At 60.7% G+C, this 26,487-nt stretch overlaps 2 protein-coding genes across 4 annotated transcripts; both read left to right on the forward strand.

Moving 5' to 3' along the window:
• Positions 1–133: 133 nt before the first annotated feature.
• Positions 134–17,299, forward strand: CARMIL3 (capping protein regulator and myosin 1 linker 3). The gene is made up of 40 exons (XM_029239784.1): positions 134–371; positions 1,841–1,935; positions 2,247–2,297; positions 2,402–2,461; positions 2,547–2,662; positions 2,867–2,964; positions 3,194–3,264; positions 3,368–3,441; positions 3,676–3,751; positions 3,832–3,920; positions 4,367–4,461; positions 4,689–4,775; positions 4,981–5,090; positions 5,230–5,307; positions 5,869–5,945; positions 6,025–6,129; positions 6,224–6,293; positions 6,735–6,816; positions 6,945–7,041; positions 7,191–7,245; positions 7,326–7,498; positions 7,741–7,809; positions 8,020–8,113; positions 8,202–8,300; positions 8,734–8,862; positions 9,061–9,174; positions 9,626–9,798; positions 10,588–10,675; positions 10,817–10,954; positions 11,234–11,297; positions 11,415–11,623; positions 12,024–12,124; positions 12,739–13,054; positions 13,387–13,515; positions 14,491–14,557; positions 14,653–14,742; positions 16,183–16,301; positions 16,387–16,567; positions 16,739–16,849; positions 16,970–17,299. Exons 1-40 carry the CDS (start codon positions 332–334, stop codon positions 16,996–16,998), a joined length of 4,119 nt encoding a protein of 1,372 aa, XP_029095617.1. The 5' UTR covers positions 134–331; the 3' UTR covers positions 16,999–17,299.
• A 1,002-nt stretch (positions 17,300–18,301) lies between these two features.
• On the forward strand, positions 18,302–25,981 carry CPNE6 (copine 6). Of its 3 annotated transcripts, XM_029237946.1 has the most exons (18): positions 18,302–18,953; positions 19,457–19,570; positions 20,850–21,021; positions 21,448–21,627; positions 21,982–22,056; positions 22,208–22,282; positions 22,442–22,525; positions 22,616–22,705; positions 23,074–23,178; positions 23,403–23,489; positions 23,728–23,787; positions 24,051–24,184; positions 24,261–24,315; positions 24,408–24,459; positions 24,792–24,925; positions 25,062–25,298; positions 25,497–25,671; positions 25,771–25,981. In XM_029237946.1, exons 3-17 carry the CDS (start codon positions 20,854–20,856, stop codon positions 25,632–25,634), a joined length of 1,674 nt encoding a protein of 557 aa, XP_029093779.1. In that variant the 5' UTR covers positions 18,302–18,953; positions 19,457–19,570; positions 20,850–20,853; the 3' UTR covers positions 25,635–25,671; positions 25,771–25,981. The 3 variants fall into 3 exon arrangements, with proteins under 3 accessions (XP_029093779.1, XP_029093780.1, XP_029093781.1); XM_029237947.1 differs by having other exon boundaries at positions 18,302–19,570; XM_029237948.1 differs by lacking the exons at positions 18,302–18,953; positions 19,457–19,570 and having other exon boundaries at positions 20,813–21,021; positions 25,771–25,974.
• The last annotated feature ends 506 nt before the right edge of the window (positions 25,982–26,487 follow it).

Raw genomic sequence — 26,487 nt, forward strand, 5'->3', positions numbered from 1 at the left:
CGGGAGATGGCCCGGGCGGCAGGCGACACGCACAGGGCGTAGCACGCTAGAGCCGGCGGGAGGGGTGGGCGCGAGCGCTCTCAGGGTCTCACGCGGCTCGGAGGCGCGGCGCGCATGCTCAGTCTGGCACCTCTCCGGGCGGGGCGGGAGACCCGGCGCTCCGAGGCGGGGGGAGTAGCGCTCGCGCAGCCGCCCCTCACAGGAGCGGGCTCAGCGGCTGCTGCAGCGCTCAGCGCCGGGGCCCTGCCGGAGCCGGGTCTAGCATGTGCCGCGTCTCCCCGGCGGTGGCGACGGCGGCTCCTCTGCAGCAACAGCGGCAGCAACGGCCGCCATGGCCAAGTCCAGCGCGGAGCTCACCCGCGAGCTGCAAGGTACGAGGCTGCGGTGGTCTCCGGGACGCCCCGTCCGGGAGCCTCCCAGACCCAGTGCGTTCCTCCCCGCGGTACACCCCGGTGCCTTCCGCCCCTCATGCATCCGGTTCCAAGGCAGCTCCCTGCCCCTGCATCCCAGCTCGGGGCATCGCTGTCCCAGAGCATCCTCCGCTGCCCCCCTCGCTTCACCCCGTCAGGACCTACGTGTCCCAGAGCCGCCCGTCCTGATCTTCAGTGACAGGTGCAGTCCCTTCACGGTCCCTGGGGCCGACTCTCAGCGATTCTGGCCCATCCCTCGGCGAAGCATCCAGTGTCCCCTCCGGAGAATCCCCGTTTCCCCGCCGGGCGGGGCCGGGCCAGCCCTGCCGGGTGATGGGAGCTGCCCCAGGTCCTGACCTACTCTGGCCTCAACACCCTCCCTCCTCTGGGCCCGGCCCCGGAACTGGCTCGAGAGCCCCCCTAGCGCCCCGGCCAGTGGGGCAAAGAAGGGAGTCAGGGAAAAGGGCCTGGACTGGAACTAAAACCAGGAGCAGGGTCTACTGAAGCTTATCTACCACAGCCCGCATCCCAGCCTGCCCCCTTCTCTCTACCCCACACCCACACCTCACGACCTCACCTCACGGCCTCTCCTGCTTGCCTGGTTCTCAGACTCAGACCAAACCAAGGCCCGACCCCCGAGCACTGCCAACCCTGACCCCCAGAGGCAGGAGCACAGGCTAGCCCACGCAGAGACCAGGACGCTCAAGGATACTCAGAGGCACGCTGCCCCGTGGCGATTTCCCACAGCTCCACAGGCACACAAACACAATCATGAGATGTGTGTACACACATCTTTACAGAAGCCGCACACACACACACACGCACGCACGCACACGCACACACACTGGGATATCTGGATGATTCTGCCAGCAGATGGGTATGGAACTCATTTAAACACTAACTCCTTCCTACCCCGCAGCTCCCACCCACACCAGAGCTGGCTGGCTCTGTGCCCCTTTCACAACTGCAGACACAGCATACTCATTCACACTTACCCATCCCCACCAATGCCACACACGGGCTCCCTGGCATCTTCTTTACATGCATAGTAAAAGGTAGACACTCACACCCAGACCACCTAGAATGCAGCCAAAGGGATACCCTCCACACCCCTACACACTGACTCACTCTGTATGTGTTGACAGCTGCTGGAGTGCACGGGTTGGAAAAATCCTTCACACTCTCCCACAGTGTCACTCAGCTACTGTCCCCCGACTCAGGAACGTCAGGAGCCAGAGTTTTCTCCACACCCCACTGCCTTTCTAATAGAAAGGGAAAAGTCACCCAAGGAGGAAAGGTCTTGGTCCCTGTCCTTCTCGGTCTCTCTCTGATTCTCTCTCCTCTCCTCTGCCCCTGCCCCTGGAGAGCCTCGGGTTTGTGGGGGCGGCCAGGGTCAGGGGAGCTCTGAGCAGCCCACCACCCACCTGCAGACAGCATCCGGAGGTGCCTGAGCCAAGCGGCTGTGCTCCAACAACATCGTGTCAAGCTGGAGACGAAGCCCAAGAAGTTCGAGGACCGAGTGCTGGTGAGGACACTGGGCCGAGGGAGGGGAGGGGGGGTCAAGAGCACCTGGGCTGGTGAGGGCAAGGAGCCTGGGGGGACAGGGGAGACAGAGGTGGAGGGAGAGCTGAGAAGACATAGCCTGGGGGCGGGGGGAGGCTGGACGGGGTGGATGTCTAGGAGCCTAGGGTGGGGCATGTGAGAGAGGGGGGACTTCCAGAGCAGAGGGTCAGCTGGCAGGGGGTGCACACAGGCTGAGGGGGCTAACAGAGGGCAGGGTGACTAGGGCCCAGAAAGCTGCCGTTTGCTGCTGACGTTCTTTTCCCCTCTCTGAAGGCCCTGACCTCCTGGCGCCTCCACCTTTTCCCCCTTAAAGTCCCAGCCAAGGTGAGTTGGGCCGATGAGCCGGAGAGCACCTGGCGTGCTCCCCTCTGAGCCCGGCAGCCAGGCCCTGACCATGAGCTGGGCATCCCCGTGTCCCCTCCCCCCAGGTGGAGAGTTCCTTCAATGTCCTGGAGATCCGCGCCTTCAACACGCTCAGTCAGAACCAGGTGAGCACCAGGGCTCGGGCCCCACTCCTGGGCCAGCGGGAGGAGGGAGCCCGCACCTGAGGCCCTGCTGCTTCCTCTCCCCCAGATCCTAGTGGAGACAGAGCGTGGCATGGTGAGCATGCGGCTGCCATCGGCTGAGAGTGTGGACCAGGTGACACGACATGTGAGCTCTGCCCTCTCCAAGGTCTGCCCTGGCCCTGGGTGAGTGGCAGAGAAGGAGTCTCTCAGGGGTCAGACAAGAAGACCTCCTTCCTCCCTCCCTCCTTCCCCTGGGCCCCCGAGACATCAAGGCGAAGAGCTCTTGTGTCCCTATTCCTGCTTTTCCTGGGGATCCAGAAGCTATAACAGGGTAAGAATTGAGAGCCTCTTTCCACCCATCTTGGGATGGATTTGTACATTTTCCAGGAGTCTAATCCGGCGTGGAAATGCAGATACCCCAGAAGGGCCCCGAGACACGTCCCCCAACTCCGAGACTTCCACGTCCACCGCTCACAGCGTCTGCGGTGAGCAGGGGCAGACTTGAGGAAAGTGGGGCCTACATCACCCTGCCCCTTGCTCAGAGTCCTCTGTGTACGGGCCTTTGCCTGCCCTGAGACTCCACGGCTCCCAGACCTCAGAGGTTCATGAACCCAGGACACTGGTGCATAAAGTGACCTTGACCTTTCCTTGAACTCCAAGCCTGTTCCCCACCCCATTACCGCTCAAGGAGCCAGCCCATCTCCTGCCCCACAGGTGGCTTCTCCGAGACCTACGCCGCCCTGTGCGACTACAATGGGCTGCACTGCCGTGAGGAGGTGCAATGGGTGCGTTGGGCCAGGACCGGCAGGCGGGCAGGTGGGACCCAGAGGGAGGGGGCAGAGGAGGAGGAGGAGGGAAGCAGGTGTGAGCCAGTTCCACCTCTCCAAGGATGTGGACACCATCTACCATGCCGAGGATAACCGGGAGTTCAATCTTTTGGATTTCAGCCACTTGGAGAGCCGGTAAGCAGATGGGGTAGAGACTCAATCCCCCATTCCAGCCCCAGCCCAGCCCTGGCCCTTCTAGGCTCTCCCTTCTGGTCCCACCCACAGCCTAGGCTCTGTCTCCCAGCCCCCACCCCCCCTGCCTTCCACCCATCTAGGCTTTCCCCAGCCCAACCACCCCAGCCCTAGTCTCTTCCTCCCGGCCCTAGCCACCTGCTCACCACCTTCCTGTCGCCCTCAATCTCCCCACAGAGACTTGGCCTTAATGGTGGCAGCCCTGGCCTACAACCAATGGTTCACCAAACTCTACTGCAAGGACCTGCGGCTGGTAGGGTCTAGGAGGGGCAGTGGGGAGGGGAGAGTACTGCCCTCTCTGGCTCCTGGTCACATGACCCCCTCTGTCCTCAGGGCTCTGAAGTGCTAGAACAGGTGCTACACACCCTGAGCAAGTCGGGGAGCCTCGAAGAGCTGGTGCTGGACAACGCCGGGCTTAAGACGTGAGGCCAGCCTCCTCCTTGGGCAGTGGTACCCCCTTGATGTAGTCTTAGGGCCCCAGAACCTCAGAGCATGATATGGGCCTCTGAACCATCTCATCCAGCTCCTCACCGTACAGAAGAGGCCCAAAGAGGGCACAGAGCAAGCCAGCCTAAGCCTCCTGACCCTCAGCTCCACAGCCTTCCCCCGTACCTCCATGCCCCGTCCCCTTCTGCCGTCAGCCACCGAGCAGAGTGCGCTGCTCCAGTCCCGAGGACCCTAAGCTGGGCTTCGTCTCAGCACAACTTTCCAGGTATTCCGGAGTGACGGCAAGCTCCCTGGCAGGCCCCAAGCTGCTCCCCACCTGCGGGGGCCTCCAACCATTGCAGCCCCAGCCAGGCAGGCAGGTGGAGGAGGAGGGGAAGCCCAGGGCCTGGGACAAACACATCCTTCCTCCCCTTCCCTGAAGGGACTTTGTCCAGAAGCTGGCCGGGGTATTTGGGGAGAACGGGAGCTGTGTGCTGCATGCCCTCACTCTGTCCCACAACCCCATCGAGGACAAGGGTGAGCCCCAGCCCTGAATCCTACCCCCCATCACAACGCAGACCCCTATCCCAGCCCAGAGCCCAACCCGGTCTGAACAGGGGCTCTCCGACCTGATGCCAGCCCCTGCCCCAATATGCCATCCTTGACCCCAGGCCCATACCCCACTCAAGCGCCCAGTCTGACTCTGCACCACCTGCCCCCACTGCCCATCTCTCAGTGGACCCCTTTCTCTCTCCACTCCCCAGGTTTCCTCAGCCTGAGCCAGCAGCTCCTCTGCTTCCCCACTGGCCTCACCAAGCTGTGCCTGGCCAAGACTGCCATTTCCCCTCGAGGTACTTGCCCCGGGACCCCTGACCTCTGACCCTCCCCCAGCACTGCCTGGGTGTCGAGTCCCAGAGGTGTACCCATACACTCACACGGCATCCCAGGGATCAAAGAAGGGAAAGGAGCCACATTTGGAGAGTGGGGAAGAGTTGTATGCAAGGGGAAGAGTTCATGGGGGGGTGGCCAATCCAGCCCAGTGCCCGCTGTGCTCAGGGCTCCAGGCGCTGGGCCAGACCTTCGGGGCCAACCCGGCCTTTGCCAGCTCCCTTCAATACCTGGACCTGAGCAAGAACCCTGGGCTGCTCGCCACAGATGAGGCCAACGTGAGTCCACGAATATAGCCTCAAGCCCCTGCAGAGGCCCACTCGGGCTTCAGGGCCTGGGGTCTCTGCCCTTTAGCCCTGGGGAGGGGAGGGGTTCTGTCACCCCTTCACCTGCAACCCCTCTGTCCTTCCTTCCCAGGCCCTCTACAGTTTCCTGGCCCAGCCCAATGCCCTGGTGCACCTGGACCTGGCGGGAACTGACTGCGCCATCGACTTGGTGAGGGGCTGGTGACGGGGCAGCCAGCCTGTGGTGATCTGGGGAGGCTGGGGTGGGTCACCCCCTCCTTGAGTATAGAGGTGGGCGGAGCTGGCAGGATGGCTTCAGGTTCAGCTGAATTACAAATCAACGCCAAAGCTCACACCTGTGCAGCACTTTATCCGTGCGCCGCCAAGGCTGTGTTGGCTGTGCCTAAAAGCCAGCCCGGATCCAGTCCTCAGCCGTGAGCCCCAGCGCAGCGCCGAGTCCACCGGAGGAAAGGACTCCTTCCCTAACTTGAACCAGGCACCTTACGAGCTTGTGGGCGCCCTGGCTTTACACATCCACTGCCTATGAGCCTCTCACCCCCTGGGGGCCAGGCAGGTGGGAGTAGACCCACTTTCCACAGAGGGGAAACTGAGGCTTGAAGAGGCTAAGTAGGCAGGCGCAGCGGGACCCTCACAGACTGACCGCAGAGGACGAAGCGCCAGGACCTTGGTTGGGGGGCGAGGAGGGAGTCCTCGTCGCCCCTCCCGGCAGCCCTCCCAGCCCCGTGAGACGCACCCTGTCTCCACCCCACAGCTTCTGGGCGCCCTGCTCCACGGCTGCTGCTCCCACCTCACCTACCTCAACCTGGCGCGCAACAGCTGCTCCCACAGGTGGGAGCACAGGGGTGCAGGGAGGGGCGGGGCAAGTCGTGGGCACCCCCTCCCTTGCTGACCCCAGGCATCTCCGCAGGAAGGGCCGGGAGGCCCCGCCTGCCTTCAAGCAGTTCTTCAGCAGCACCTACACCCTGAGCCACATCAACCTGTCGGCCACGAGGCTGCCCCTGGAGGCCCTCAGGTCGGGTGGGTGCAGGGTTGGGGGGCGTCCGAGGGGGAACCCTGGGAGAAGGGGGTGAGGGGTAAAGGCGGGCCTGCTGACCTTCCTCCCACAGGGCGCTGCTCCAGGGCCTCTCCCTCAACAGTCACCTCAGCGACCTGCACCTGGACCTCAGCAGCTGTGAGGTGAGCCCTCAGTCCCCCACCCGTCACCCCACCGTTCATTTCCCTAAGTCAAGCTCTGGCTCCGTCCTGCCTCCGCGCTACCCCTCAGCGACCCGCCCCCGCCCTGACCTCACCCCCACTTTCCCCTCTCCGTCTGTGGTCTGCGGCCCTCTGTCTAGAGGTCATTTTCAGTCTCCAGGATCTCCTCGCTGACCGCTTTGGGGTGGGAGATACCAGGCTTTCCCACCAGATGGCAGGAGCGAGCTGTCTCCAGAGCAGCGGCCTGGACATTTTTCTGGCTGAAGGGAGGGGAGAGAGCCCTAGGGAAGGATCTGGTATAGAGCAGGGGCCTCCAGATTTCACACCCGAGAAGACCTGGTATGACCTTGAATCCTGGCATGACTCCTCTTATCTCTAAGCATTAAAGGTGCCCTGTCTTCCACCCACACCCTGTCCCTGCAGCTCCGCTCAGCTGGAGCCCAGGCTTTGCAGGAGCAGCTGTGGGCTGTCACCTGTGTGGGCAGCCTGGATCTGTCAGACAATGGTGAGTGGGGGCACTTCCCTTCCTGGGGGCCAGGTGCGGACGGGGGCCTAGAGCACGGGGGAGACGCCCTAAGGAGACTCCAGTGAGCTTTGGGCCTCAAGGCCAGGCCTCTCCCATCTACTGGCCAGGGTTCGACTCGGACCTCCTGACACTGGTGCCCGCACTCGGCAAGAACAAGTCCCTCAAGCACCTGTTCCTGGGCAAGAACTTCAACGTCAAGGCCAAGTGAGGGCCCCTGCCTATACCCACAGACCCTCACTCCATCATCCACCTATCCTTGTGGCTCACTGTGTTACCCTTGGCCGCCTCTCCACTGCTCCACTAACATGACCCCAGCCCCCTCCCCTCCTACTCTGAGCCCCGACTCCCCGCAGGACCCTGGAGGAGATCCTCCACAAGCTGGTGCAGCTAATCCAGGAAGAGGACTGTGTGAGTGCCTGGGCCTGGGAGGGGACCTGCAGTGACAGGGGCTGCAGGGACTGGGCCAAACCCCCCACTTGCCCACACAGTCCTTGCAGTCACTGTCAGTGGCAGACTCCCGGCTGAAGCTTCGCACCAGCATCCTCATCAACGCGCTGGGCAGCAACACCTGCCTGGCGAAGGTGGACCTGAGCGGCAACGGCATGGAGGACATCGGGGCCAAGATGCTGTCCAAGGCCCTGCAGATAAACTCCTCCCTCAGGTGGGGCCCACACCTGGACCCTCTCACCTGGAGCCCCAGCCCTCCCCCACGCACATACATGCCCTCCCTGCTGCCTCGCTGCTCTGTACCCCAGCCTGCAGGAGACCCTTAGTCCCAGGACCATCTCTGAGTCAGCCTCGTTACCCAGGAAAAGAGGGAAGGCTCCCGAGGGGGATATGTCCCCTCTCCCTAAGAGAGACCCCGAGGGAGGGGTAATACGCTAATGCTCACCCTTTCCCCAGAACTATCCTATGGGATCGGAACAATACATCTGCCCTAGGCTTTCTGGACATTGCAAGGGCCCTGGAGAGGTGAGTAGACCAGGGCCCTGCCCTGATCCTAACCCCCAGCTTCCCTGTACCTGGACCAGGCCTGAACTACACCAGCCCCACCCCAGTCCACCTGACCTACTTGCATAGAAATGTTAGGAAGGACCACAGAAGAGGGAAATGGTCAGCAAGAGGTGGGGTCTGGGGAGCAGGAGGTTCTATCCCACCCAGCTGAGCCACTCTGTCCCACAGCAACCATACGCTGCGCTTCATGTCCTTCCCCGTGAGCGACATCTCTCAAGCTTACCGCAGCGCCCCTGAGCGTACCGAGGACGTCTGGCAGAAGGTGGCGGCCTGAGCAGGGTGGAACCCGAGGGGCAGGGGCCAGCCCACATCCCCTGGCCCTCACCCCACCCACCCATCATCATCTCCAGATCCAGTGGTACTTGGTGAGGAACAACCATTCTCAGACGTGCCCGCAGGAACAGGCTTTCAGGCTGCAGCAGGGCCTGGTGACCAGCAGCGCCGAGCAAGTAAACGTTTCCCTCCGAGACACAGGGGGCACACGTGGGGCACTCAGGGCACAGGGCTGATGTGATGGAGCGCAGGTCGGGGCGGGAGGGGTCATGAGAGAGGCGTCGTGTGGAGCCCATAAGTGGATTGAGCATGTGGGAGAGCAAAAAGACAGGACGTGCAGAATGTGGGCCCCAAACATGAGAGAACATGTGTGCAAACAGCGGGGGTCCCGGACAAGGGGTCCCAGGACTGTGGGAGCTCCACTGAGTGTTCAAGAGGGCATCCCAAGAAGAAGAGGGAACAGGCCATCGGGAGACATCACCCTTACCCCTGTCAGTGCCAGCACCAGTAACACTGCCCAAGGGGGCCCAGAAATGGGGCGCCTGGGGGCCCGCCTGGGAAGGTGAAGATGCAGGAGTCCCCCTAACACTCCTGCCACCTGTGATACAGATGCTGCAGCGGCTGTGCGGACGGGTGCAAGAGGAGGTTCGGGCGCTGAGGCTGTGCCCCCTGGAGCCCGTGCAGGATGAGCTGCTGTATGCTCGGGACCTCATCAGGGATGCCAAGAACTCCCGGGCGGTGAGCCCTCCGCAGCCCCACCCTCCCCTGACAGTCTAGAGCGCCCAAGAAGGCCAGCGTGCCAGCCCAGGAGTGTCCAGGCCCAGGAGCGCCCGTGGACAGCACTGCCTATCCCCCCCAAGTTTTCATGGCCTCCTAGGCCAGGGACCCAGCGAGGCCAGATTCTGACCTTCTGATCAGAGCCCCTTTCTTCCCCAGCTGTTTCCCAGCCTCTATGAGCTGGGCCACGTGCTGGCCAACGATGGACCCGTGAGGCAGAGGCTGGAGTCAGTAGCCAGTGAGGTGTCCAAGGCTGTGGACAAGGAGCTGCAGGCAAGTCCTGGGGAGGGAGCCCGGTGCTGACCAAGGCCCCAAGCCGAGGGCCGAGGCCAGCACGGGAAGATTACCGTGGGCAAGAAGGAGTTGCAGAGCTGAGAGCGCCTGCACTCCCACTGTGCCAAGGCATTGCTAGAGAACCGGCCTCAGATATTTGCTGCTCGTTTCAGCCTTAGCCCCTGAACCCTGAGCTCTCCCTCTGGACTCTGATCCTTGGACTGACTCTCCCCTGTCCATGTGTCCATGTGGTAGGATGAAAAGGACACTGACCAGGATGTGGGCAAGCCTGAGTGTCCGAGGCTTTGCTGCTAACCAGCCCTGTGACCTTGGCCGGCCCCTCAGTCTCCCCACGGGGGGCTGGAATAGACAAGCTGGAGTCTCTTCCACTGTGGTGCCAGCCCTGACCCTGCCCTCCTTGGGGCTCTGGCCTCCTTTCCCCACGTACTAGGTGATCCTGGAGTCCATGGTCAGCCTAACGCAAGAGTTATGCCCCGTGGCCATGCGGGTGGCTGAAGGGCACAAGATGCTGAGCAACGTGGCTGAGCGCGTCACTGTGCCCCGGAACTTCATCCGAGGGGCGCTGCTGGAGCAGGCGGGACAGGACATTCAGAACAAGCTGGAGTGAGAGGCGGGGGTGGGACTGGAGGGGGGGCTGGACTTGGCCTGGAGCACTTAGGGACTTGGGGGGGCCCAGCCATCAGCCATGAATAATGAATGACACAATCTACATTACAAGGGATGAATCTTTAACCAACTGCCACCTTGCTATTTAGGGTCTGACTCATCTTTGCCCTAGCAGTCTAAATGCTGAGCTGGGGTTTAGGAGTCCGGACAGTGCACACACGTGTACACGTACACACAGCCGCGCACATACCCCCAGGAACTGACCTCTAGAAACAGAGCACAGCCTCCTCGGAGGTGTGGACAAAGAATAGGGGTGCATGGACTGCGCTGCCCATCCCCCCAAGTTTTCATGGCCCCTAGAGCTCTCTCTCATTCCAGTCTGGGTGCCACCTCTCACTAAAATGAAGGAAAATTATTACACAAACCCGTGAAATGGCCAAGCTCAAGAAGTGCTGGTTCCTGCTCTTACAGCAGAGACGGGCAGAATTCACTCAACACCTCAGTTTACCTTGCTCTGTTCCACTGGAGCTCCAGGGGCCGGACCCAGAGCCCCTCTGCCCCTCCTTCCCCTCAGTTCGTCTTCGTCCACCCTCCGCCTCCACACACGCCTAGGCTGGAAGGGCTGTGGGTGGAGCTGGGTGGTGGATCCCAGGTGCCTCATACAGCAGCTGTGTTCTCCGTGGGCAGCCAGGGCGGCTGGCCCGCTCCCTCAGGCGTCTGGGGAAGGCTGGGGCAGAGGCTCAGGGGCAGGGAAGGAGGAGCTGAGCCACCCCCCTGTGCCCACAGTGAAGTGAAGCTCTCAGTTGTCACCTACTTGACCAACTCCATAGTAGACGAGATCCTGCAGGAGCTGTACCACTCCCACAAGAGCCTGGTAAGACTTCTGACCCTCAGCCAGGCCCAGACATGTCCTGCACCCCGCATCACCCGCATCTCCCCCCACCAGCCCTCCCTGTCAAGGTCCTGGGCGGTGGGCGGCTTCCTTGGCATCCTGTTCACACCTGTCCTTCCCTAGGCCCGACACCTGGCCCAGCTGAAGACACTGTCAGATCCACCAGGGGGGCCGTGCCAAGGACAGGATCCGTCCTCCCGGGGCCGGGGCCGGAACCATGACCGTGACGAGACCACAGACGATGAACTTGGGACCAACATCGTGAGCACCCCCACTCCCCTCCTTAACCTTGGTCCTGCCCCTGCCCCTGCAAGACACTGTCCCCTTCTACTTCCCTGGACTCCACTCTCTGCCCCTCGCCGGGTCTCATCCCCTTGCCCCGATCCCGCCCAGCCTCTTCCCTTGTCCCATTGCCTCAGCCGCCTAAGGACAGGGAAGCGGGGTGGACTCTAAAGAGAAGGCTTTATGAGGAATGGGAGGCTCCAGGCGAGGCTCCTGGGGTTTGCCACCTGGCCCCACCGTATGCCTCCGTCTCTGCAGGACACCATGGCCATCAAAAAGCAGAAACGCTGCCGCAAGATCCGGCCGGTGTCTGCCTTCATTAGTGAGTCTTCCAGCCTCCGCACTGATGGCCCTGATTCCCTTTCTTTTATCTCTGCCTCTCCAGCCTGCTTTCTCCCTGTCTCTCCTGCTAGTCCCTCTAACTCTGCTCTCCCCACAGGTGGGAGCCCTCAGGACGTGGAAAGCCAGCTGGGGAGCCTGGGGATCCCCCCTGGCTGGTTCTCAGGACTCGGGGGCAGCCAGTCCACAGCTAGTGGCTCTTGGGAAGGTCTATCTGAGCTGCCCACTCATGGCCACAAACTAAGGCATCAAACGCAAGGGAGGCCCCGGCCCCCCAGGACCACCCCTCCGGGACCTGGTCGGCCCAGCGTGAGTCCCTAAAACCTCACAGGAGGACCACTTCGCTTAGCAGTGCCAGAGCCAGAGATTCTAGCTCTAGGACACCAATGCCAGAGGTACTACTAGCCTTGGGGGATTGGGCAGGGGCCCAGGCAGGCCATGGAACAGAAGAAGAGGAGTTATCCGGATTGGATGGAGCTAGACCTTGTCACAGATAGGAAATCTCTGTCTGCTAGACAGTGGCAGTTCTCCTTTTGGTGAGAGAGAGTCAAGAGTCACCAAGTTTAAGAAATGCCCAGGTATCCTGAGGTCTAAGTTTCCATGGGGCCAAGAAGAGGCAAGTCCAAGTCCAAAGGGGAAGGCCTTGAGTGGATGGGAGGAGGGCTTCCTCACCCAGATGGTATATCCTACAGGACTTTCCTCCCAGCAGGCGCCAGTACCTGGGACCCGTCAGGAGAACGGGACGGCCACCCGCCTGGATGAGGGGCTGGAGGACTTCTTCAGCCGAAGGGTTATGGATGAAAGCTCCAGGTGTGGCGCCCCGGCACACCTCCAATTTCAGCAGGCCCCGAGGCCCTGGAGGGCTCCGGTGTCCATCCATCTCCCAGAGAGCCCTCTCCAAAGCCAGTCTCTCTGGGAGATTCCCCCACATTCTCTTTCCTCCACACCAAGCCCTTAGTTCCCATGTTCTCTGAATCCCCTCATGACAGCAGAAAAGAATGGGGCCAGAGTGAACCACCACAGCGGGATTGGGGTTGGGGGGATAGCAGGCCCTGGAATGGGGTGACGGTTAGTGGTACCAGGCCTGGAGGGTGCGTTCTGTCACTGTCCTGCACAGACTCCCCGGCATCTCTCCAGAAGGAACTGGGTCACTTGGATAGGCTGAGAGGAGATGGGGGGATGGGTGCCTGGGAGGGAAGAGGCTGCTGGAGGGTTGTGACAGGGAAGGTGAGGACACCATCCCCTGAGAATAGGTGGAAAGGGTTATGGAACGGCAGGAAAGACTAGATGAGACAGGATAGCTGGAGGTTCCGGAGAGCCAGGACTGGCCTAACGCCAGCACCACCCTGGGCCCTGAACGACCTTGGCATCTGACCTAGGTATCTCCCCACGACTTTGTCACTAACTCACTCGACCCTGCCCAGCTACCCCCGGACTCTGAGGACCCTGCGGCCAGGCCTCTCGGAGCCGCCACTCCCTCCACTCCAGAAGAAGAGGCGCCGAGGCTTGTTTCACTTTCGCCGGCCCCGGAGCTTCAAGGGGGACAGGGGGCCAGGGTCCCCCACCATCGGACTCCTCCTCCCTCCGCCCCCGCCCCCGCCCCCGACTCAGGAGAGCCCCCCCAGCCCAGATCCCCCCAGCCTCGGCAATAATTCCTCCCCCTGCTGGAGCCCAGAAGAGGAGAGCAGGCTCCTCCCTGCATTTGGCGGGGAACGGGGGCCTTCCTTCCACGGGAAGATGGTAAGTGAGGCAGGGGTGCTGAGCCCTGGTTTGCTGCCCCACACATAGCCCATCCACGCACCCCACGCTAGGCAATTAACGGGAGATTGTGAGGACTCGGGAACTTGGTCATTCCAGTTCCTCGCTCCTGGGCTCCTTGGGCTAAGCCTGGTGACGCAGCGCATGCTGGGAGTCCACCATGCAAATAAGGGCAGTGGAAAGACTCAGAGGGTCTGGATAGGGCTTCCCCAGGCAGAGGGCTCTGAGGAGTTGGGGGCCTCCCCTGCTCCCTTGCTGCCTGTGGAGCCCCTTCTCCATCGGGAACTGATTCTAAACCCGAAACCTTGTTCCAGGGCACCGACGGGGCAGAGCCTGGGGAGGGGGGCCAGGCCCCTGGGACAGCACAGCAGCCAAGGGTCCACAGTGTCGCCCTTCCTGGGTTGGGAAGAGCCAAGGGTTGGAGCTTCGATGGGAAACGAGAGGTGAGCGGAACCTGGGGAGGCGAACTGAGGGTCCCGTGGGTCCCTGCATACCACCCTCCCCTCCCCACGGCCCTGCAGTCGGTAGGTCAGTGGAGAGAGAGAGACTCTGGAGTAGAAGGTGTCAGCTGCAGTTCTGCCCCTACATTTGCCGCACAAGCCTGGACAACTCACTCTGGAGCCTCTGCTTCCTTATAAAGTGTGTGGCCCTAAAAATACTTACCTCTAGAGCTGTTTCCCAAATTTTGATTTGATTACCACTTTTATGACTGCTTTTCACCTTCTCCACATACCACGGCATTATTTACATAATATTTTTATTTAAATCAACTCACCTTTTTTTAAAGATAAATTTCTTTCTTTCTTTATTTACTTATTTATAGCTGCGTTGGGTCTTCGTTGCTGCGCGCGGGCTTTCTCTAGCTGCGGCGAGCGGGGGCTACTCTTCGTTGCGGTGTGCGGGCTTCTCATTGCGGTGGCTTCTCTTTTTGCGGAGCACGGGCCCTAGGCGCATGGGCTTCAGTAGTTGTGGCTCGTGGGCTCTAGAGCGCAGGCTCAGTAGTTGTGGCGCACGGGTTTAGTCGCTCTGCAGCATGTGGGATCTTCCCGGACCAGGACTCAAACCTGTGTCCCCTGCATTGGCAGGGGGATTCTTAACCACTGAGCCAGCAGGAAATCCCTCAACTCACCTTTTTAAACTCAGTCTGGACCTAAGCATTATCATCTTTAGAATCACAGGCTTGTTGAACTCGTCATGTTTTTTCTACTACACATAAAATAAATACATATTAAAATAACCGTATGTTCATTCGTGTAAACCATTTCTTATGCCCCTAGGGGTGGTATGAGTGCCACTCTTTGGGGAAAACAGTCCGAATGTGTAGGGACTAATGAGATGCTAGAGCAGAAGCCCCTTGCTAACTGCAGTCCCCACGCAGAAGGGACTTTTTTAATGACCTGACTCAGCTGTCCTTTCAGGGCCCAGGCCCAGACCTGGAGGGCAGCGTCCAGCCTTGGCAGAAACGGTGCTCCTCGGACGATGCAGGTGAGAATGATCACCCTCACGTCCTTCCTTTGCCCCGTCTCTCAGGGCCCCTGCTAACATGCCTTTTCCCCTTTCCCCTTTCCCATCCACTCCAGGGCCTGGAGCCTGGAAGCCCCCACCACCACCCCAAAGCACCAAGCCGAGCTTCAGTGCCATGCGCCGAGCAGAGGCCACGTGGCACATAGGTATGGAAAGCCTCTTCTCTGGCAGCAGCTCTGAAGGCCCGGGTTATGTCCAAAGAGACAGAAGCCAACTAAGGGGGAGCAGTAAAATGTCAACACTGTGCAAATGCTTCAGTATAGCTACAAAACTACATCCAAAAGAAACAACCCAATCCAAAGAAAGGTCCCACAGAACAGAAGTGGCTTTGCCAGGCTTAGCCTACAAGGAACAACACTTCGTGGGTGGTTCGGGGAATTCTCTAGAGCGGGGGCCATCAGCAGAACGGCACCCTCTGTAAAGAAGGACACTCTCTGCACCCCAGCTGGGGAAAGGGTGGGCAGTACCAGCCATACCAGGCCCACCTCCAACACTCCAGTCTCCCCCCAAAATAGTTCACCAGGTCATCCTCCACTCACGCAGAAAGGTACCCCAGAGCAGGGGCAAGAGCCCCCTGCCTCGGAGGTCAGACACCCTGGGTGTTAAGTGCTGGCTCAGTCACCACCCACAGTGTTGACAGGTTATTCACCTTCCAGAATAAAGGGCGGGGGAATCATAGTATGACACCTCCCTTCTGCTGGGTTCAGAGCACCTTTCACTTAGGGAGCAGCTAAAGGAAAGCCGGTCAGCTCGGCATCAGCCTCAGTTCCCCCAGGTCTGGAATGTGACCCTCCAACAACAGTGACAGGGACAAATCTCCGTGGAGAGGTTGACACTCCCTTCCCTCCTCCACTCCCACCCCAGGGCTAGGGCATAAGGGCGCGGTGCAGAGCCAGGCTGGCCCGAGGCTTGGCAGTGCCTGAGCTCCTGCCCCGTCCTCCAAGGCCTACCCAGCGCCGGGGTCATCTTCCCTGATGATCCCATCCCCCACACAGACCAGTTAAGACACCGGAAGAGGGGCTCCATCCTTCATTTAGGAGACGGTGATTGTCGGGTGCTCCCTGCACACACCCTAACCGCCGGCACCCTCCTGGGCTTCCTCACCCGCACCTCACAGATACACACACAGACAACCCCAAACACGTGGCACATCCTGGGGTCCAGGGTGCCTAAAGCCACGGAGGCAGGGTAGGGGGAATGGTGAGGGTGCCAGGCACCTCTCCTTCAGACTCACCATCTAAATCAGACTGGCGGAGAGTTCTAGGAGTGCCAGGTTGCGGCCTTGGCAGGGCGCCGGGGCACTGCAGCCCTGGATGGGCAGCCATGCCTGTGGACCCGGCAGGCCGCGGGCCCTGGCTCTGTCCCTGCTCTTCAAGAGGGTCAGCCAGAGCCCCCTGCAGAGGTGACAGGCTCAGGAGGATCCTGGGGACCGTGAGAGCAGAAGGGGACATCCGAGGCAGAGACATGGGAGCAAGTGGGCTTGGAGGGGAAGGTCCTGGCCTCCAGGGCTTCACAGGAACAAGGGACAGGGAGGGCTGTGCAAGAATGTCTTTTCCTGCAGTTTCTTCTCTCTTCCCATCCCCCAGCTGAGGAGAGCGCCCCCAACCACAGCTGCCAGAGCCCCAGCCCAGCATCCCAAGATGGGGAGGAGGAGAAGGAGGGGTCCCTGTTCCCAGAGAGGACGGTTCCCTCCAGGAACGCCAAGGTGAGAGCCAGCAAGGCGGCGGGGAGGGCACTTTGAGGAGGCAGAAGGACAAACTAACTGACTGAGCATCTTCCTTCTGTGCCAGCTGCAGGACCCTCCTTTAGCTCTGCGGCCCCCCAAGCCGGTGGCTGTGCACAGGGGCCGCCGGCTCCCCCAGGAGCCAGGGGGCAGGGAGGAGGCTGAGACTGGGGATGCGGCCCCAGGAATGAACAAACCCCGACTGAGGCTGGGCTCCCAGCAGGACCAAGAGGAGCCTGAGGTCCAAGGTCTGCCACCTGGCTAAAGGGGGTGTGGGGCACCTCTGGGGCCTTGCTGCCCACATCGGGTCCCTTCCTGGGCACAGGATGAGTGACAGACAGCCAGAAGTCATAGCCTGGATGAGTGCCCAGCCTGTGAGCCCCACTCATGGGCCAGGCCTGCCTTGGCTGTCATTTCAGGGCCCCCAGATCCGGGCCGCCGGACTGCCCCCCTGAAGCCCAAGAGGACACGGCGGGCACAGTCCTGTGACAAGCTGGAGCCTGATAGAAGACAGCCCCCTGACCCCACAGGTGCCAGAGGGGTGGGCTAGAGGGTGGTCCCCCTTCCCACCCATCCATGTGACGAGGCCGCCCACACGGCGTGGCTGGCTCTCCCTGCCTGGGAAACAGGACTCCCTGGATTTCCCCCAGCAGGAGCCAGCGAGCCAGGAACAGGGTGACAGCCGCTGCAGCACCCCCCCCAGCCCTCCTCTCGACATGTGCCTCACAAGGACTCAGACCCCCACCCATCCCCGCACCTCCAGGCCCTTCTGCCAGCCCCTGTCCCACGGACGCAGTACAGCAGGATGAGGCCTGGGGAACAGGATGTGGGGGACAGGAAGGGAGGGAGCAGCCTGGAGAGAGAGGCTCTGCTTGCTCTGCAGACCTGGGGGGTGGGGGGTGTCTCCTCACCTGGGAGGGCAGATCTGTCCCTCTGTCCCCAGGGGCTCTCTCTCCACTTGTATAGAATAAAAAAACCAAAATCACCGCCTGCCCAAGTCTCTGCTGTTTTCCCCATTCTCTGCTCCCATTTCCCACCAGCTGCTCCCCTTCCCTCAAGCCCCACAGTGGGGAAAAGTGGGGAACATCCCCCGCAGAGATGGGGCTAGAGCTCTAAGGGGAGAGGTAGGAAAGACTGGAGAGCGGCTGGATGGGAGGGGACTCAGAAGTCCCCAAGAAGGGTGGCTGTTATGTGCAGGGTCTTGGCTGAGCTGGCTGGAGAAGGGGGGGAACCAACACCAGTGTATGTTGGGCTTCGGGGAGGTGCAGTGGGATTGGGGAGATCCCAGTGTCCCAGGAAGAGACTGGGGAGCAGTGTGCTCTGTGTGTGTGTGTGTGTGTGTATATATGTTTACGCACAGGCAGGCTCACTAATGGTGGAATTAAATGGTATTGTGTCATCCCGGGGGCACCATCAGGAGTCAGAAATCTCAACGGTAGAGTGGCCTGCAGGTGAGCGGAAGTGCCTAGAGCAGGAGAAGATCAGTAATTAAAATTAATCGTTTCTCATCAGTGTACTAACAAATACCAGCTTGGCATTCAAGACTGGGCTCAAGGACTTCCCTGGTGGCGTAGTGGTTAAGACTCCGCCTGCCAATGCAGGGGACACGGGTTCGAGCCCTGGTCCGGGAAGATCCCACATACCGCAGAGCAACTAAGCCCGTGCGCCACAACTCCTGAGCCCGCATGCCACAACTACTGAAGCCCGAGCCCGTGCTCCACAGCAAGAGAAGCCACCGCAATGAGAAGCCCGCGCACCGCAACGAAGAGTAGCCCCCGCTCACCACAACTAGAGAAAGCCCGCGTGCAGCAGTGAAGACCCCACGCAGCCAAAAATAAATAAATGAATAAATTTATATTAAAAAAAAAAGACTGGGTTCAATAGCCTCTTCCTCTGTGAAGCCCTTCCTGATGCCTTCCCCCGACTCATCCAAATTGAGCCCTCCCTCTTTGTGGCCCGCTGCATCCTGAATAGGTCCATACTTTGCACCTGTCATACCTCATTGCATTTGTGCATTGGCTGATCATCTCTGTGTGATTTTTGTTGCATATGCACGCACCTCCCCCAGGGGCAGGAGCTGGGTCTTAATTACCTGTGTAGCCCCAACCTCTGGCACAGTGCCTGGCACCCAGGAGATGCTCAATAAATGGCTGCTACCTTAATACACAAGCAGTTTCGGGGATGGCGGGTGAAGACGTCTTGGTGGCCCCTCTGTCATACTCATCCCAGATCACCATGTACCCAAATGTCTTCACGCGTGGCGTGCAGCTTCCCGGGCAATTGCTCACTTCCCCTGGCCTCACTAGAGGATGACTGTCTTGTTTCCTCGAGATCTGTGTGTGGCACGGCCCGTCCCACAAGGATGTGGCCATATGAGTGGAATCTTGGGGTGGAGGGGGGAGTTGTGGGTACCAGGAAGATGCCTCAGGAATCAGTCCAGCACATCTCCCCCTATCTTCAGTGGGCTTCGTGACCAGAATGTGACACTGTGTTCCCTTAAGCGATTGTGTCCATTTCCTCGTCTCCCTGTTAAAAGGTGGCTAGGGAACTTTGAATTCTCAAAGTTATGAGCCTTAGCACGGTACATGATGGTTTTTAAGAAGCACGTGAAGATCTCCATTCTGTCGTATTCGGGTTGGTTGGCGTGAATGAGAGTATGTTGTGTGTGACAAGTATAGCCCAGTGTTCTTTTATATATGACTGTGAATGTCCTTAACAAATGTGCTACAGAGAGTGTTGTGAGACCGGGTGTGTTTCCCTGTGTGTATGCGTAGGGCTGTAACTGTCATGGTGTCACAGTGAGTTTATGTGCTGGCACCTGTCTGTGTCAAGCTATGTGTGAGCCTGTGAGTCGTGTGTGCATATGTCTCCATCATTTCCCGGCGTGAATGTGTGTGCGTGCACGCACCACCGCAACGTGTGCATCTCTGTGATGCGGGGTGTGGGTGTGGCATGAAGGGGAGGATGTGTGTCACTGTCTGCAGGGGTCCTGCGTCTGAGCCACCCCCAGCCCGCCCTCCTCCTCCGGCTCTGTGGCTCCTCCTAGGCAGTGGCCCTGCCCCTCCCCTCTTCTCCCTCCCAACCGGTCTGTGCGGGGGGAGCTGGTGCTGCAGCCCCCCCCACCCCTCCCCATCCAGGCCCCATAAATAGCTGCAGAGCCGGAGCTGGAGCCTGCGCCAGCGGCTGGAACACCAAAGGAGTCAGGGCCAGGGCCAGAGAGCTGGAGAGAAGAGCCCCCGACTAGAGCCCAGGTGAGCCCACCCTTCCTCCCTAGCCCAGCCCCAGCCCGGTCCAGCCTGGCCCAGTCTCCATAACAACATCGCCCCCAGCCTCCAGAGAGGTCTCTAGTCCTGCCCAATACCCTCACCATCACATGCCCCTGCCCAACTCAGGGGACCTGTGAGAGCTGGGAGACTTGTGGCTGGAATGCAGAGGACCCCTTCAACTCAGACCCTCCCTCACGTATCCAGACAGGCACACGCTGTGGGGAGGGGGGACCCAGCCAGGGAAGGGTCCCAGTTCTGAGGGAGGTACGGGAACTGTCACACCCTCCTGAAGACGGACACCCGACTAGGGGACAGACATGGGGTGGGGGCATTCAGACACACCAAAGGACACTCGCTGGGGAAGCACGACATGGGATCAGACAGCCTCACCCTGAGATGTGGATAGACAAAGATAGATGGATGGCCCCGCCATGAACTCAGGCCAGCGGACCCCTGCCTGCTGCTGCCCAAAGCTTGGTGCCTCTGCTGGGGGAGGGTGGCGTGCGTGCATCCCACGGGCAGCATGGAGGGGGCCGAGGCTCCCCAAAAATCCTGTCGCTAAGAGACAGTGCCAGTGCTGCCAAGAAGTGTGAGAACAGGGGAGGTGGGGAGGAAAGCCAGCGTTGTCATAGTGGGAGCCACTGCCAGGAACCTGGAGGAGATTTCAGCAGGGACTGGGCTCTGCTTCTCACTCTGCAAGCCCACCATCCCTCCCTTTCCGTCAGCCAACCAGAAGGTGAGTCGGGGGAGGTGGATGGGGACAGCCCCGGAGGGTACCTTCCAATCTGCCTCCTCCTGCCCATTGCAGCCTCCATTCCTGACCATCCTCTTCAGACTGGCAGGGACCCCTTGCCCCAGTTCAGCTCCTTTGAGCCAAGACTGAGTGCAGCGCTGACTCAGACATCAGTCAGGAAATAGCAGAAGGTGCTGAGGTAGCAGAAAGTGTAGATCAATTGATGGCCTCGGAGCAAGGCTGCCAGGAAGCCCCCCAGCCCTCTAGCCCTCTCCAGCCCCATCCACGCATATGAGGCCAGCAGGGGTGACAGGAGCACTGGACCGTGCAGGAGTGGGGGGCTCGGGTCCTCCACCCTCGCCAGCTCAGTGCTCAGGGGAAGCTGAGCGAGGTCACTGGGAAGCAGGTCCATGAGATGCCAGGGCCTCAGGGAGAAGGGCAAGGGGGTGGGGCCGTGGCTCCCAGAGACAGACCCCGCCCCTGGCAGGGGTTCTCCTTCCAGTGTCCAGGCCATCTGCTCTGTCCCCACAGTGACATGTCCGACCCGGAGATGGCATGGGTGCCTGAGCCCCCAGCCATGACGCTGGGGGCCTCGAGAGTGGAGCTGCGGGTGTCCTGCCACGGGCTCCTAGACCGAGACACGCTCACCAAGCCCCACCCCTGCGTGCTGCTCAAGCTCCACTCCGATGAGCAGTGGGTGGAGGTGAGAGCGGCTGGGATCTCCTTCACTCACCTCCGGGACTGAGAGGGAGGAGGCTGGTGGGGGCAGTGAAAGCCTCGTGGGGGACTGTCAGGACTCCCAGGGGCCTCTTCCAGGCTGTGTGGGTAACCCCGCAGATGGGGGTGCCATCATTACACACACAGACCGTTTTACAGATTCCAAAGCCCACAGAGTCCCACTGGGTCCTGAGATCGCCCCCGAAGTCAGTGGCACCGCTCCCAAATATGACAGCCCCAGCGGGCTGATGGTCCTGGGGGCTGGCAACACCCTGAGCTTGGGGTTCAGCCCAGGGAGAGAAGAGCTAGTCACTGGGGTGCGGAAGCCTGAGGAAGGCAGCCAAGCCCGGGGCGGTCCAGGGCAAGGCAAAGCAGCCCGGGTTCCCAGAGGACACGCTCCCCTCTGCCGCAGGTGGAGCGCACAGAGGTGCTGCGCTCCTGCTCCAGCCCTGTCTTCTCCCGGGTGCTGGCCCTCGAGTACTTCTTTGAGGAGAAGCAGCCCCTGCAGTTCCACGTGTTTGACGCCGAGGACGGAGCCACCAGCCCCCGCAATGACACCTTCCTCGGCTCTACCGAGTGCACCTTGGGCCAGGTCTGCATTCCCACCCCACCCCCACCCCCACCCCCATCGCTCTGCCTCTGGAAGCCAAAAGACAGAGGATAAGCTCTGGAGCTAGTTCAGTCGGGGCTTGGACCCCCTCTCCACCATTCACCAGCTGTGCAGCCTTGGGCTAGATATTTAACCTCTCTGAGTCTTAGTTTCCTCATCTAAACAATGCGGGTCACAGTGCCTACCCGTTAAGGTTGCTGCGGAAATTAAGTCCAATCCTAGCCCAAGCGCAGCCCCTGTGAGAGCTCAAAGGGCCCTTATTACCCTGTCCCTTGTACCCTGGCCAAAGCAGGTGGGGGGTGTCACAGCTGGGTCCCCCTCCACCTCTATCCCCAGGTTGTGTCACAGACCAAGGTCACTAAGCCGCTGCTACTGAAGAATGGGAAGAACGCGGGCAAGTCCACCATCACGGTAGGCAAAGTCACCTGTACTCACCCTCGGGCAGGGCATTCAATGCCCCTGCATGGACATCCATGGTGACATCATGGCTAGCTCCCGCCTCAGGGAAAGGGCCTTGTGGGAGTGGGTTGGGGGAATCCTGTCATTCGTGTCCGCCTTGCAGATCGTGGCCGAAGAGGTATCTGGCACCAATGACTATGTGCAGCTCACCTTCAGAGCCCACAAGCTGGACAACAAGGTTGGAAACCCAGAGTCCAGGTGCCCATCTCTACCGTTAGGGAGCCTAGCCCCCCTACTCGGGACAAATCCCAGGTCCCAGCTCTGCTCCCTTCTTGGTGTTAGCCACCTCCCCCTCAGACCTCACCAGGCTCATGGACGCTTTCCCCCGTGTCCCCAGGATCTGTTCAGCAAGTCTGACCCTTTCATGGAGATCTATAAGACCAATGGGGACCAGAGCGACCAGCTGGTCTGGAGGACAGAGGTTGGTGCCTGGGGCTGGTGGGAAGGAGGGAGGAAGGGCAGAGCAGGGGAAACTAGATCGGGGGTGACCAGCTCTCTGTGCCTCTTCAAGGTGGTGAAGAACAATCTGAACCCCAGCTGGGAGCCGTTCCGTCTGTCCCTGCACTCGCTGTGCAGCTGCGATGTCCACCGGCCTCTCAAGGTGAGGCCCCTGCAAACAAGGGTGGCCCGTTGGAGCATCCGGCCTCTGCCGGAGACCGTTCCCCCACCCCCACCCCCGAGTGTGGCAAGCCCCTCCCTCTCCCCCATGTGATACCCCTTCCCACTGCGGGTAAAGAACCAGTCACAGCTCAATGTGCCTATGTGTGTGCCTTCTAGCAGAGGCCAAAGTCCCTGCCGGACTGAGACAAAGGATGAAGTTCAGCAAGTGGCTTCTCTAGGCAGGTTGAGGACATCTGTTTGGGCCTAGTGACTGTTGGGCCCCTACCACCCTGAGTCCCTCCTCCTGCCCCCAGGAACCTCTGCAAAGCCTCCCCGACCCTGACCACCCCACCCCCCTTGCCTTCTCAGTTCCTGGTGTATGACTATGACTCCAGTGGGAAGCATGACTTCATCGGAGAGTTCACCAGCACCTTCCAGGAGATGCAGGAAGGAACAGCAAACCCTGGGCAGGAGGTGCCACAAAGACCCTCAGCCAGAACCCCACCAAGATCCCTGGGAGAATCGTGAGGGTGATGCTGAAGAGCCCCCCCACACGTGATAGGAGGTGGAGAGGGTGGAAAGCCCTGGGCTCAGCCTGAGGACTGAGCCATGGCGGTCTCACTCCGGGAGGCTCCGCTGGAAGGGGGAGGAAGGGTCACGTGATGTGACCCCGGGCTTGTGGGGTATGTGGGGTCTAGATGCAGTGGGGCTGTATCAACCCCAAGTACCGGGACAAGAAGAAGAATTACAAGAGCTCAGGGACCGTAGTGCTGGCCCAATGCACGGTAAATTCCAGTGCCCACCTCAAGCCCCGCCCCACCCCGACCCCCGAGGCAACCTCAGATTCAACCCTGCCCTCATTTCAAAGATCATTTCTCTGCTCCTGGGAACTGAGAACCCTTGCCCTATCCACCACCAACTTCAACCTCAAAAACTCTGGCCCCTCCCTTTCTCCTGCAGAAGCCCCACCCAGCTTCCTCCTCAAGGGACCATCCCTCCACCTTACTCCCCCCTTCCCACCAGGTGGAGAAGGTGCACACCTTCCTGGATTACATCATGGGCGGCTGCCAGATCAACTTCACGGTAAAGGCCCAGGGGACGGGACGTGGCCAAGGGGGAGGGGCTAGGCCCACAGTGAACAGAAAGAGCTCAGAATCCCCACTGCCCCACTTGGACCTCTCATGAGCCTTAGCGTGGTCAGCTTGTTCCCCTCACCCGACTCTATGATGAGACTACCAGGGGGCTTGTTTAGATTCACCTTAGGCCTCCCTACAGGCCCTAGCTCTGGCCCAGCCTCTCTGTTGGCGCTCACGGATGCACCATAACACTTTCCCCATCTCCACCAGGTGGCCATTGACTTCACCGCCTCCAACGGGGACCCGAGGAGCAGCCAGTCGCTGCACTGCCTGAGCCCCCGCCAGCCCAACCACTACCTGCAGGCCCTGCGTGCGGTGGGAGGCATCTGCCAGGACTACGACAGGTAGCAGGAGGTCGGGGTGTTGGACAGGCAGGGACGCCTTGCCCAATGGGCCCCCACAGACTTTTCTTCTCCCCAGTGACAAACGGTTCCCAGCGTTTGGCTTTGGGGCTCGAATCCCCCCCAACTTTGAGGTAGGCCGGGTGCGAGGGGAAGGGAGCAGATGTCGGGAGGGTCAGACAAGAAGGAACAACATGCCCTGGCTGGCCTCACCCTACCCTCACAGGTGTCCCATGACTTTGCTATCAACTTTGACCCGGAAAATCCTGAATGTGAAGGTAAGAGAGGAGATTCCCACCAGCCCCGCCTCCCCGCATGCAGCTTGCTGCCTACTCCTGTACACCCCATGCAGGAGCACAGACTCCATTCCCCTGGGCCCTGCTCCCTGCCCCTTCACCCATCCAACACCCGCCTTCATTTGGTAAGACTTCCAGCCCCTGGCCCAGTATTTGCCCACCCAACTCTGCCAGCACCTGGACCGTCCAACTCTCCTGCTTAGTGAAGAACTTGGTGGCAGGGCAGTCCTCAGGCAGAGAAGCACCTCCTTGCTTTAAGGGGGTTCAGGAAGGGCTCCCGCTAATCTCTGCCCTCCTCACCTCTTTGCCCACAGAGATCTCGGGGGTCATCACCTCCTATCGCCGTTGCCTGCCCCAGATCCAGCTCTATGGCCCCACCAACGTGGCCCCCATCATCAACCGCGTGGCGGCGCCAGCCCAGCGGGAGCAGAGCACTGGCCAAGCCACGGTGAGGAGCCCCAGCTGAAGCGGGCAACCTGGTGTCCTCGGGTGAGGCCAGGGCCCGGGCCCGGGCCCGGTCCCGGGCTTGGGGCCGGTGCCAAGGCCGCAGAGCTGATCCTTCCTCCCCCTCTGCCTGCCCTCAGAAGTACTCGGTGCTGCTCGTGCTCACGGACGGTGTGGTGAGCGACATGGCTGAGACCCGCGCCGCCATCGTGCGCGCCTCCCGCCTGCCCATGTCCATCATCATCGTGGGCGTGGGCAACGCCGATTTCTCCGACATGCGGCTGCTGGACGGCGATGACGGTCCCTTGCGCTGCCCCCGAGGGGTGCCCGCAGCTCGCGACATCGTCCAGTTCGTGCCCTTCCGGGACTTCAAGGACGTGAGTGCCCGGAGGCCCCTCCCTGCTGAAGGACTCCTCAGCTCCTCCTGCCGCCCAAATCTGACCCGTCTCTCTCACTTGATTGATGTCCTGCGAAGGACGCTGGAGCTCAGCCGGCCACCCGAAGCCCCGCCTCTTACCTGAGCCCCTCCTTCCCCCACTCTCCCGCCCCTAACCACACCCCCGTCCCCATCCCAGGCCGCACCCTCTGCGCTAGCTAAGTGCGTCCTGGCCGAGGTGCCCCGGCAGGTGGTGGAGTACTACGCCAGCCAGGGCATCAGCCCCGGGCCTCCCAGGTCCTGCACGCCAGCCACGACGCCCAGCCCTAGCCTGTGACAGCCGACAACCGGACCGACACTCCCTCAGTCTCTCAGTGAGTCCTGGGACGCTAGGGGGGTGGATCTTGGTGGAGTCCATCTCGGCTGGGCGTGGTGTAGACGAGGGTGCTTATGACTATCCCATTCTCCCCCAGGTGCCTGTCCTGACCCTTGTGACTCAAGTGACCGGTGCCTCTCCCTCTTGGACCAGCTGTGTCCCCTGGGTCCTGGAAGTGAGTGGTGAGCCCTGCGCCATCTCTCCAGGCCCCATACCCCTCAGCCTTGTGGCCCCTCAGTGACTTTCTTCAGTGATCCTGACTTTCTGGCCGTTAATAAAGGGAACCACTCCTAGCACCTCAGCCTCTACCGATCATGCCTCAGATGCCCGTTGGGCAGTCCGTAGCACCCCACACACACCGTTAAGAAATGAGGACCAGCACGTTTTGAATTCTGAGCCAGAGATCCCCAGACAGCCTGGTGGCTCTGCAGTTTCACCCCAACTATGTGCCAGTGAGATCTGAGGAGTCCCTCCCGTCACCTCCCAACCCCAGGGGGGCCCAGGCCCCCTGGGGGTTAATTACCAGAGATAGAGGGGTAATAAGGGGCTGTCAAGGGGGCAAGTTGATGCCCTCTTAAGCTGTCTTCAGAGAAGCCCAGCTGAGCCCCCCAGGGGCTGAACTCCAGCCCTCACACAGCTATGAGGCAGCCTGAGAAGGGGCGGGAGGGATGGGGTGCAGGACTGAAGGAGGGCAGCAGGTCTGCTAGTGAATTATGAATACAGAGGGGGTACCTAAGGTCTTTGCAGCCTGGTTTTCCTGGTGTGTGAATGTGTGTGTGTACGTGTGTGTGTGTGTGTGTGTGTGTGTGTGTTC

Source organism: Monodon monoceros, unplaced genomic scaffold, assembly GCF_005190385.1.
Source record: "Monodon monoceros isolate NGI ecotype Baffin Bay Population unplaced genomic scaffold, NGI_Narwhal_1 Super_Scaffold_21, whole genome shotgun sequence".
NCBI classification, from domain to species: Eukaryota; Metazoa; Chordata; class Mammalia; order Artiodactyla; family Monodontidae; genus Monodon; species Monodon monoceros.